This window comes from Rhinoraja longicauda, chromosome 15 (assembly GCF_053455715.1).
Source record: "Rhinoraja longicauda isolate Sanriku21f chromosome 15, sRhiLon1.1, whole genome shotgun sequence".
Taxonomy (NCBI): domain Eukaryota; kingdom Metazoa; phylum Chordata; class Chondrichthyes; order Rajiformes; family Arhynchobatidae; genus Rhinoraja; species Rhinoraja longicauda.
The window spans coordinates 31,256,354-31,268,852 of record NC_135967.1 but is presented as its reverse complement, the minus strand read 5'-3'; the positions used below and the strand labels follow the sequence as shown (position 1 = coordinate 31,268,852).

Sequence of the window (12,499 nt, the reverse complement as noted above, 5' to 3'; positions counted from 1 at the left end):
CCTTCCGACGCCGCGGAAAAGACGGCTAGGGCTGCCAGGTCCTCCCGACGGGACATCCAAATTTGGTCAGCGCGCTCGCCCAGCCGCTGCGTGTCGGTGAAGGGGTCCTCTGCGAGCTGAGAACGGAGGTCGACGGGGAGCTGCCGCAGGTAGGCCTGCTTGAATAAAAAACAGGGCGGGTGGTTGCCCATAAGGGCGAGCATGTCCTCCAGAAGGGCCGACGGCCGTCGGTCCCCGAGCCCCCCCTGGCTCATAACGCGAGTTGCCCTCTCGGCGTCGCTGAGGCCGAACCTCCTGATAAGGAGGTCTTTAAGGCCCTTATATTTGTCATCCGCGGGGGGGTCATTAAGGTAAGGCTTTACTCGCCTTGCTGTCGTCTGGTCCAGGGCGCCGACGACGTAAAAGTACTTCGTCAAGTCGACGGTTACCCCTCGCACAGCAAACTGTGCCTCTGCCTGCTGAAACCAGACCTCAGGCTCTTCGGTCCACAGGGTCGGGAGTTTGAGGGAGACGGCCTCGAGGTCGGCAGGGCCGGGTTGCGCGAGGGCGGCAGGACCGGGTTGTCCATTGTTCGACATCACTACGTGTGATGTCCGTCGGGGTCACCAATGTAGTGGCCTGGCGGAGGCCAGAGAAAAGGCAAGACGCCAGGCAGTGTTTAATAGATTCTTTATTAGGCTGTGAGCTGGTGCCCACAGCGTAGTTCTCCAAGGGATGATCCACGCCTTCCCTTGGTCTGGCTTTTAACTCCTTTCACCTGTCCGTCACGTAACGAGGGGGCTGACCCGAGGAGTGGCCTGATCCGCCACAATATGATAAATGTTACAATCATAAAATACCATTCAACACTCTAGCTTTTGTACTCAAAATCTTACACAGGTCTGAACTTCTAACAAACTAATTTCAACTCCGATGTAATTAATTTTAAGTCTGATTTTGGATGTTATTCGGCCTGGTGTTGACGTGACCTGTAATGGGTCGGTCAGACCTAGGTTTATTTTCCAACCACTACATAGGGTTTATAATAGAAGGGAATGGCGCCCATGACAATTATGTGATGCAGACCTATACTTTTATGATTGTCAATTGTATGCTCAGTTTATTCCTTATAAATCATGAACCCTAATGCAGTTGGTCTAATGTCTTCAATTTTTACTGAAATATTATTATTGCGGTGGAGGAGAGTGCTGAGCTCATCTGTACCTGAAGTACCAACCATAAAGACATTCATTAGATAGTCAGACTGTGGACAAAACAAATAATGTAAATTGTCTTTGATTAAAACTTGTTTGTGATTGAAAAGGACTTTTCTTTCCAGCTTTCTTCTTCCATGTTCAGGCCGTTTTCTTAAAAATAGTTATTTAAAAAAAGTTTCCATGATCTCTCGTAGCATGCTGGATAAAACTTTGATTATTTTTCCCATGCTGTCGATCAATCAGGAGTTCAGTGCACATCATTTTGAAGACTGTGTCTAAAGCTCATATATTACTTTAGTCTCATTAAAATCTGTTTTGTCTTTGAGGGTTCTTGAATTACTGTGCCACCCTTTCGTCTCATCTTCCAGCTCCACTCTTCACACAAATCATCTGAAGCCAATATGAGTGCATTTAATTTTGGTGGCATGATTTGTAGTCTTTTGGGCTGCATGTTTTCACAGATATAATATTGTGATGGGTGATTTAATGTCAGTTTGTTCCATAGGTTTTAAAATCTTGCTCTAACTAAATTAAGTGTGTTCATTTGCAGTATTTGAGATAGGTGGTCAAAATAGGGCGTGAGTTTGCAAATTAAGGTAATATGATCATGTATGATCAATGTATTGTTACATAAGCAAAGGAGATCAAATTAAATAGAAGCAATTATTGCTTGTTAAATGAATGGAAAGGCTATTTGCTGAGAATGTGATTTACATATACAGCTGAGACATACAAAGATAATAAATAAATCAAATCCTATTTCAAAAGCCTTACTTTTTCCCATCTGGAAATCAGCTTCTGCACTTAATATATTCCCATTTATAATGTATTTATAAATGCAATACAGTTCATTTATATTTCATGAATTGAGCTTTCCATGCATTGAATCCACTGAGAACAGGAATAATGTGCTGGAATAGAAAAAAAGCAAAGGTAATTAAGTGAGTTTAGGTTGTAAAAGAAAGAGACTACCATTAAAATAAATTACAAGCTTCACTGGTGCTATCAACACCTATTTGCTTTGATCTGATGGAAAGAAAGGTTGCTGCGCCCAACTGGAAATCTGCTGTATGATTGCAAAATGAGTTTCAATACTCAGTTGAGTCTGAAAATATAAAAGCAAGAGTTTGATGTGTTAATTCTGTATATCATGACTTCTTATCTAATTTTTAATCAGGTTCCCTCAGGACTCTTTATACCGAGCATGGCAGTAGGTGCGATAGCTGGAAGACTTCTAGGAGTGGGAATGGAACAACTGGCCTATTATCACCGTGACTGGGTCATCTTTAAAGGGTGGTGTAATCCTGGAGCTGACTGCATCACTCCTGGATTGTACGCCATGGTTGGTGCTGCTGCTTGTCTAGGTAAGAAAAAGAGTTTTGAAGTTGATATTTTGTAGTTAAACGATTATAGTTCTTTGCTTCCATAGCATAATAATGTACCCACTTTCCCGGTAGAATGGCTGATTTTTTTTTCCTTAAGTACGGTAAAATTAATTGTTGTTCATCTCAGTGCAAAATGTCTCATTATTTATTACTTCTGGCCTGTAGGTTGTAAGTGTGTAGTTATTATGTTCTTTATCATGGTATAGTGCTGTGGATATTGCAGCAATTTCAAGTTCAAAATTTGACTTAATTGGGGGTCTTTCAATAAGCAATTTACAAAAGATCGTTTTTAAACACCACACTTAAGCTCGGATCAGTTTCAAAATTTAACACTGTTAAAGACCCACAACACACCTTGTGTATATGACAGCAGTAATTGTCTAACTGCAATTATGGACTAAATCACATTATCCATAATTGTTAACATCATTCTGGTGTTACTCTTTTGGTTCCTCTCAGCCCTTACCAATCTTTCTCACTTACAGCTAATTAAATTGACCTAACCTGTTGGTTTAGTGCTTAAGGTTTCCTCTGAGAGTTCCATATCTAGAGTGTAGGATCCATTGGTGGATGTAGTTTATACCTTCTACATGAGGTCTTTCTTACAATATGAAGGTAATGAATTAATGCTGCCTTTCGGGTTAGCATGATCTGTCCTTTTTCTTTTGGGGAAAAAAATGGTTCTTCACTCACGCACTCATAAATGGTGGGGAATACTTGTAACAAGAACACGCAAGCATTCAGTCCTAGAGGGGGAAAAACAATTTCTCTCTGTGCTCTGCATTCTGGATTGAACCATCAACCCCACCAAAGTGGTTTCTTACACACAATGTCCTCCCATTTCACAATGACCTGCATCATGCATCGCTGATCTGAGGACAGTTTTTGAACAGAAAGCAAATGAGCTGCATGATGGAAGTACCAGTCATCTCAGCTGGATGAACACTTCAGATAGTGCAACTTTCAAGTGACATGGTGCTATGTATTAAATTGTAAAAGGACATTGGATGGTTGTCCATAGTTCATGATATATCAGGGTTTGTGGCTTTGGTGTGTCTCTTGTGTGTTTAACCTCACAAATTAATTAGGACTGTCTAAGAATCTGCTTTTTGCTGATACCAGTTCTTTGGAATGTCTTCCCACGTTTTACTTTCTAAAACTGGGCAGCCAACTTGTACTATCCTGAATCTTACCTTTACACATACCAGTTTGCGTACTGGATAAATGCAAAGTAAAGCTGCTTCTACCATCCTATACACAGTGGTGATATTCTTTTGTTTAATTTGAAGATACAAGGAGGATACTGTACTCTAATAAAAATGGTTAGGGAACTTAAATATATATCATCACGTGTAGCCTGGATCTTATTTGATATGTTATTGAAAAGTAGCTGTAGGAGGGATTTTTGTGCTACACCCGTACCCTATATTTGGCTTGACATAGACAGGCACAGACACAAAATAAAACCGCTTGTTAGATCAGTGGTGAGTCTATTTAACAAGTCGGTTTTTCGAAGGTCTTAACAGTGCGCACTGATAAACACTCTGAGAGAACCCAAAGTGTTTCAAAGATTCACAGTATCTAAAGTATTTTATATTCTCATGACACAATGGTTACTTACGGATTAGAAATTCGTCACAATTCATCAATGTCTTCGTTATCATTCATTTTTGTCTTTCCCAAGAATTATCTCTAACCCCACACTTCCTGTTACCTTGAAAATCTATCTCCCATAGAAACCATAGGTGTCAATCAGCTGGAATCTCAGGGTTTCTGGGATAAAAACCTCAACTGAATTATGAACAACTATTCCCCATCAAGCAATAAGGAAGCCTACTGTTCAGCAGAGTGTATTAGTTTTATTACCTTAAACTATTTACAACCCCAATAGTTACCCTAACTAAACTAGCTGTGCCATGAAAGATAAATACATTGACACATCTAGTTATTACCCACCTAACATCCTATGTTAAATTGCCATTTTTTTCATCCTGCTTCCCCAGCATGTGAGCTCCAGGTTTAAACAGACTAAAACCTACTCATCTTCCTTATAATTTCCAAATTTCTGACAACAGTACCTAGGCTCTTTTGGACCATGACCAGAAGATCAGTACATGAAATTGTTTAAATAATCATTTGAGGCTCAATTCATAAGTGTATAATTCAGAGGTAGAGTAACATCAAGGATCAGTTAAGGATCTCGGTGTACCATCAGTGTGGAACAGGTTAACTCTACATTTTCCTGCATAACAATGTGCAAACTAAAACATAATTCATTACATGGAGTGTTCTGAAAAGTTCAGATATGAAAAGAGGGGGGCACAGTGGCGCTAGGGGTGGCACAGTGGCTCCGTGGTAGAGTTGCTGACTTACAGTGCCAAAGAACCGGATTCGATCCTGCCTACGGTGCTGTCTGTCTGGTGTTTGTACGTTCACTCTGTGACCATGCGAGTTTTCTCTTGGGGCTCCGATTTCCTCCCACATTCTAAAGACGTACAAGTTTGTAGGTTAATTGGCATAGGTAAAATTCTGTATGGTGCCCCTAATAATAGGATAGTACGTGTGTATGGAGAAATTACTCGTCACCACCGATTTAGTAGACCTAAGGGCCTGTTTCCAAGCTGTATTTCTAAAGTCTAAAAGAGGAAATTATTTCCTATGTACTTGGCAATAATAACAATTTTTACTTGTAATTGCTTGTCTGATCAAACCTGTATCATCATGTAAAAGCAGTGAAAATTCAATTAATAATTAAATGAACATCAGTGAGACATGCAATGTGTGGCAGACATTGGAAAAGGAGGACTATAGGAAAACGAAGAAAAAGAGCAAGGTAAAAGTATGGAAGTGGATAACTAATATGAGCGTTGATTGACAATTTACGGAATGTAGAAAGAGTTGACTGCCAGTGGAAAACATATAAGGAATGGGAAAGAATCAAATATGGATCTTGAATATAGAAAGAAGCAACTTTATTTTAGTTTTGAGACGTACCTTGGTGCATCTACTAATAAGATGTGATGTCCAAGAATGACATGTCAGTTGTGGTATATAAAGTCACAGATTAAAAATGTTGCTCTTTTTTTTTTTAATGACACAGTGCTAGAGTAACTCAACAGCTCCGGAGAACATGGATAGGTGGCGTTTTGGGTCGGGACATTTCTTCAGACAGAGTACATTTAATGTGAATGTTTTGCTTAATGTTTGCATTACAAACAATTCTGGCATCTTTTAAGTTTATGTAGAATATATTTAATGAAGGATAATAAAGACTGATAGCAATAAAAATTGGGGGTGTATGACAGTATATTGGAGGGATCAAATTACATACCCATTCAGCACGTTATACCATCTGAATTCAAATTGGTGTAAAGAATGACCAACAGAATCATAATGCTAGCAATCCTGAAAAACCACTAAGGAAGAAAATGCTGAAGTTGATTTTTAAGTATCCTGTTTAATATCTAGAATTCTGTTTTTGCAGGTGGTGTGACCAGGATGACTGTATCCTTGGTGGTTATAATGTTTGAACTAACGGGTGGATTGGAGTATATTGTCCCATTAATGGCTGCTGCAATGACCAGTAAATGGGTGTCCGATGCAATTGGGAAAGAGGGCATCTATGAAGCACATATTCGACTGAATGGTTATCCATTCCTGGAGGCAAAAGAAGAATTTACGCATAAGACATTAGCAATGGATGTTATGAGACCTCGGCGCAATGACCCTCCTTTGACAAGTCTAACTCAGGATGGAATGAAGGTGGAGGACGTGGAGGCAATTATTAATGAAACAACCTACAGTGGATTTCCTGTCATAGTGTCAAAAGTATCTCAGCGACTTGTTGGTTTTGTCCTCAGAAGAGATTTAATCATTTCAATTGGTGAGAATTTAGACTTGTACAAAACATTGCAATATTTGTAGGTTCTAATAAATGTTCAAATTTAAAAGCGGTAAATGAGTAAAAGTTTCTGATCAATGACCTTACTAATGAAAGGTAATTGAATGAAACAGTATGTCTAGACGCTGCCAGATCTCCCGATTTCCACCATGCAGTTTTATTTCAGATTTCCTGAAGGTGCAATATCTTATTTTTAAAGGAAGTACTTCAGTTCACCTTGTCTACTAACACCAGGTATGGTGAATTCAGAGGGAAGGATGACATTTTAACTTTAACAAATCAATATCAGATAGGGAATGATCGATCTATCATTTTACCTATCATAAATTTTCCCCAAAGTATTGTTTACAAAATATTGCGCAATGCCTTTTGAACAGTTATCAAGTATTGATGAAGGGCACCCTCCTCATACAGGGTATTCAGTGAGGCAGTAATTTGCTGTAGTACATCAGAGTATCAGATAACGCCATGGTGGAACTACATTGTATGTGTATTATCAGGCATTGATAAAACGGAGATACGTGGCATTGCATCGACTATTGAAGGGCAATAGCCAAGCACATTTTTAACAGCAGTCATGTTTACCCACTGTATTATTGATTAGTGGGGATGGGGTGTGCTTATTTTTATTCAAAAGGGCAATAGTCAAAATGCACTATGGGAAATTCTCCACCATTCGGCATCCACAGGAATGGGGCTGCCAGTTGCAGGAATATGCCAGTTACATGAGAATTGCTCAAAAATTACACTACACTGGTATTCTATGTATTAGCTTTTTCAAATAAATTGCCAAACTATAAGTCATAGCCTTACCCTTTTAAATAACTCTTTTACATTGCAATTCTATATTTTAAGGGAAAAGACGTTATTATTTTGTAGTTAATATGAAATATAATAACTCTCACTGTCTGAGATCATTTTCATTAAAAAATGTTTGCCACTTGCATGAAAATACAGATAAATGACAGTTGATTTATAAAGAAAAATCAGGCTTATAATGTCTTAGGTAATACTCTGCCCCTTTTTATTTTGGTAATTTAAATATGTTTCTGGTGTTATTTTATTAAGTGCACTAAAGATATGTCCATATTCAGCATGCTACAAAACTAAAACTTTTAGATTATCTAGTCATTGCATATCCAGATGTTGTAATTGTAACTGGCAATTGATACAGAAGAAACAGGAAAAATGTCTTAACATGTTTTGGTTGTACATCTGGTTACAGAAAATGGAAGGCAGCGACAAGATGGGATTGTTAGCACTTCCATTATTTATTTTACTGAACACCCTCCTGTGCAACTTCCAGACAATCCTGCTGTACTCAAACTTCGTGCCATACTAGATTTGAGTCCATTTGCAGTGACGGACCATACACCTATGGAAATAGTGATTGATATATTTCGCAAATTGGGCTTAAGACAGTGTCTTGTTTCCCACAATGGGTAAGTGTTACATTTATTTTATCAAAAAGAACAAAGCACATAAGCATTCCACTGTTAAATCTATCTCTAACAGAGGTCTTCAATTTGTATTAAAAAGAAAAGCATTTTTGTGTTTTTTGAACACACTTCAATAAATTGCCTTCAATCAAAATTAAATAATTTCTTTAAACAATTGCTGTGAGTATATAAAATTACTTCAGCAAATTGCATTAATTCTCATGTTAAACCAACACTTCCATGAATTGTTATCAAGAATATTTTGGATTTGTTTTAATGTTTTTGCTTTTGGTGAAAATATATCAGAAAATATATCTACCCACTGCATTATCACAAATTGTGATGCATTCTGATAGCTTACATTGTACAGTGTATCTGTAGAACTAGGTAAGAGTCATTCGAGACATATCGATTTCCTTAGTCATCTGAGAAAGTAGAGGCATTAATGTGCTTTCTTGGGAATAATCAATGTGGTTAGACCAGGATAAATTGTTGGTTATATTTATGCCTAGGAACTTGAAGGTCTCAACATGTTTTAGAACAGTACAGCACAAGAACAAGCCCATCAGCCCACATTGTCTACGCGAAACACAATGCCAAGACTATCTCTTATCTACCTGCACACAATCCATTGTCCTCCATTTCCTGCATATCCATTTGTCTATCTAATTGCTATCATTATTTTATCATTGTAGCTATCATTATAAGACCATGAAACATAGGAAAAGAATTAGGCCATTCAACCCATTGAGTCTATTCCATCATTCAATCATGGTTGATCTATTTTTCCCTCTCAACCCCATTCTTCTGCCATCTCCCCGTCACTGTTGACACCTTCTTTTGACATATTATAATAGCAACATTAAATGCAGCAATCTATCATTTTCAGGAAACAGTACTAACTGCTTCTCTTCTATTACAGACGACTCCTTGGTATTATCACCAAAAAAGATATATTGAAGCATATTGCTCAGATGGCAAACCAAGATCCTGACTCCATTATGTTTAATTAAAATAAAACTCTGTTCATACTAATGGGGATTACAGAGAGAACATTTTTATTTGTGGTAACATGCTATGACTGGTTTTGGCATCTTACCTTAATTTCAGTCTGGAGATGGTCATAGCACATATACAATGAGCACCTGACTTTCAATTGCACTACATGCTCTACAGAAATTGTCTCTGGAGTTTTTTTTTGATCAGCACTGTGGAAATACGTGGTAATTGAATGAAGAATTGGATTAATGGTTGTTTCACTTCTGCAGTTTTTAATTAAATTTATTGTAACGAGGGTAATGTCATGCACAAGGTGCATGAATTGTTTGGGCTTTACCAGCAGAAAACCAAGATGACGAATTGTTGGATGTGTCTGAGATTAGACTATCTCAACTTTGTCTCGTATTGTAATGAAGTATGAGTATTTTGACGAACCCTGTACTGTGAGATTAATACAAACCATTTATCCCCTTTGAAATTGTCTGAAAAGCAAGTACCTTTTAAATGGCATTGAAATGAATCACCAATAAAATAATTGCACGTTATTATTGCCCACCACCCCTCGCCCCCAGTGCAATAAGGTAATCATGGCAGCAGTCATGTGGCATCCACATGTCATCTATCTCTGTTCTACCTTATATGTTTACATGGCTACAAAATGGGAATAGTCTTATCCCATACAGTAATCTGCAGGGTGTTATATGGGAAATTTCTCTAATAATCTTTTCGTATTAAAATAAACAGATCAGTATCTCACTGCACTTGTTTTAAGGGACTGATTTGTGTATGGGGGAAAAAAACACTGATCTCCACAAAACAATCTGAATATTGCAGAAAATAGAATTGTTTTGTTTGGAGGAAAGCAACTCTTTGCTTTGCCATGTAGCTGATGGAGTGGGATACCACACCTATATTCTCCCTGTCCTAACCAAAATAGTGCTGAACTGTTAGGTTTACATTGAAATGCAATGGTTCTTTATACCCCAGTCAGTTCTCATTGATGCTTGCTTCGGGACAATGTTGACTTTGGGTGCACCTGTCTTTATTTATTTGACTTTGAGCCACCTGTCTTGATTTATTTGACAGCATGAACATTCAGTTCTCCATTATAAGGTAACCCCCTCCCCAATGTCCCTTTTCTCTATGTGGCTGGCCTTTCCCCCACGGATACTGCAGCTAAGATGAATTTTAGTAAACTGGGAGGAATTAAGTGTTTTTCCACACATCTAACATGGGACAGATATCTTTGTCTGATATCTTTGTGTCTTGCAGATCACTTGTCATTTCTTCACGTATCAATTTACCAGGTTTGATGGAAACTGATCACTTTTTCAGAATAGTTGATAAAAATTACCAACCTGTTTTACAGAAACAATTTTACTTTTTCTTTTAGGATTTGCTTCACTTAACACGGGTTTTTTGTTGTATAATTCTAGGCTGTTATGTTTACTTCTAAGAAAGAAATGTTTAATTGAAGTAAATCTCAGAACGTGCTCATCCCATATAGAGCATCCTCCAACACCAAAAACAATCTGATTATGGCGCTGTTAATATCCAGGATTTCTTCAATTGAAATGAATCGAGAATCATATATCTCCGCAGCATCTGCTGGTGTGATATTCTTTATATCTTTCTCAGCAAGGAAATTGAAACCCATGTGCTTTGAAATATCTGTGCCACTAAACTGATTATTTCAGGGTAATCATTTTCCACCTCCCAGAATGGTAATCATTGGAAGATGATTTTCAACGTTTTCAATGTAAAGTTACCAATTGAAGAAAGCTGGAAGTAAATTTGACGGGATGAGTTTTAGCGAGGGAGGTAGAAGGCAGGATATAGTTAGTGACAACTTGCAAGAGTACACAGGTTAAGACTATCCATGATTTGGCAGTAATTGTCCAAATTGTTAATTCAAGTGATCATCCAGATTTCTAGTGGATGCATTTGAGGCGCTGTGTTGCTGCAGTAGGGTTTGACAGTAGTTTAAATTGGAGTGTACTTCTGGAGGATTCAAAATCACAGGAACACGATGAACAGCATACAAAGGTAGTTTGCTTGGTTGATTTTTGTCACTCTACAAATGTATATTTAAACCTGATGTTCAGATTCTGTCAATTAAAAGATTATTTTCCATAGGAGACGTGGTGCAAATGGAGATTATTTTTAGCCTTTGATGTCGACATTACAATATGAATCCAAATCTCTAAATGGTAGGTTTGGTATAATAGTAGCACTTTTTTTCTCTGAGTCAGTAAGTCATGGAGTCAAGTCCCATTCTGAAGATTTAAGCTCGGTCTTACCCGGGACTTGAGTGCCAGTACCATGGGAATTGTATGCTGTTACAGATGTCAAGCTTGGGATGAGAGATTAAACTCTGCTTTCCCACGTAAATAACGCTGTGCAATATTTAATCCAAAAAGCAATGCAGTTCAGCCGCTGACCTGTCTCAAATTAGCAAACTGTTTTCCAGCACCACCAGTCAGGTTTTGCTGATAATTATATGTCAGAACGTAAACATGAATTCAATATTTAATGACGTTTATCACCATTTAGTTTTCCACTCAAACCTAGCCAATTGTTTTCCAGCACCACCAGTTAAATCCAAAACTGATAAATATGTACCATGGTCATTAAATGCAGCCAGTTGGAAATGGTCATATAACTAGTAACTATTCTGTTTAATCTTATTTGCATTAAAATGTATTGCCATTGCTGAGAATCGCGCAAGACTTAAATGCTGGTAATTGTAACATTGGTTCGCTGAAGTAATTTATTACATTTGTCTTTTTCACCTTTTCAAATCAAATTGAAGTAATTTCTTGTACTGGTTATATAATTGAATAAAAATTATTCTTGTATTTTGTTCAATACTTTTTTTTCCTAAACTTGCACAATGAAATTGATGGGTGATGTTTTGGGTCGAGACCCGAAACGTCACCCGTTCCTTCTCCAGAGATGCTGCCTGACCCGCTGAGTTACGCCAGCTTTTTGTGTCTATTTTCGGTTTAAACCAGCATTTGCAGTTCCTTCTTACACAATGAAACTGACATTCATACATTCTAACATATTAACATTCTAACATACATTCATACATTGCTAACATTCATCAGTGGAAGTGTTGGGTCTGTACACATGAGCTGATTCAGACAGCGCCATGTGAGTGATAAGCAATTAACTTCATATTTCTCACCTTGCAAAGACATACAGATATGATTTTCAAAGGGAATGTAATAATTATTTTGACACACTCAGAAACCTTGACTTGAACATGCTAAATCGTTGTGAATCAAACTAAAAAAATATAATTCCCTGGTCCTATATTGATATAATAAACACAAAATACCAGAAATACTTAGTAGAATCAGGCATCGTCAATTGAAAGAGACCCCATATCAAAATGTTAAATCACTCTTATTTTTGTCAGAACTGGAAGAAGTTGGTATGGTAGCTTTTTCAGACTGTAGACTAAATCAGATCAGTAGGACAGAAGTCATGAAATTGGATGGGGGAGAGGAAATCCTCAATTATGGAAAAGTTTTGCCAGATGGCAAGCAAATGTACAGAGATGGATACTGGGGA

At 37.8% G+C, this 12,499-nt stretch overlaps 1 protein-coding gene across 8 annotated transcripts in view; it reads left to right on the top strand.

Moving 5' to 3' along the window:
* LOC144600621 (H(+)/Cl(-) exchange transporter 5-like) overlaps positions 1 to 11,778 on the top strand; it is a 71,904-nt gene extending 60,126 nt beyond the window's left edge. For all 8 annotated transcript variants that reach the window (XM_078412432.1, XM_078412426.1, XM_078412431.1 and 5 more), the window contains 4 exons: positions 2,374 to 2,560; positions 6,066 to 6,464; positions 7,708 to 7,924; positions 8,844 to 11,778. In XM_078412432.1, the coding sequence (XP_078268558.1) occupies positions 2,374 to 2,560; positions 6,066 to 6,464; positions 7,708 to 7,924; positions 8,844 to 8,934 (894 nt within the window). In that variant the 3' untranslated portion in view covers positions 8,935 to 11,778. The remainder of the gene's footprint in view (positions 1 to 2,373; positions 2,561 to 6,065; positions 6,465 to 7,707; positions 7,925 to 8,843) is intronic.
* Positions 11,779 to 12,499: the final 721 nt, after the last annotated feature.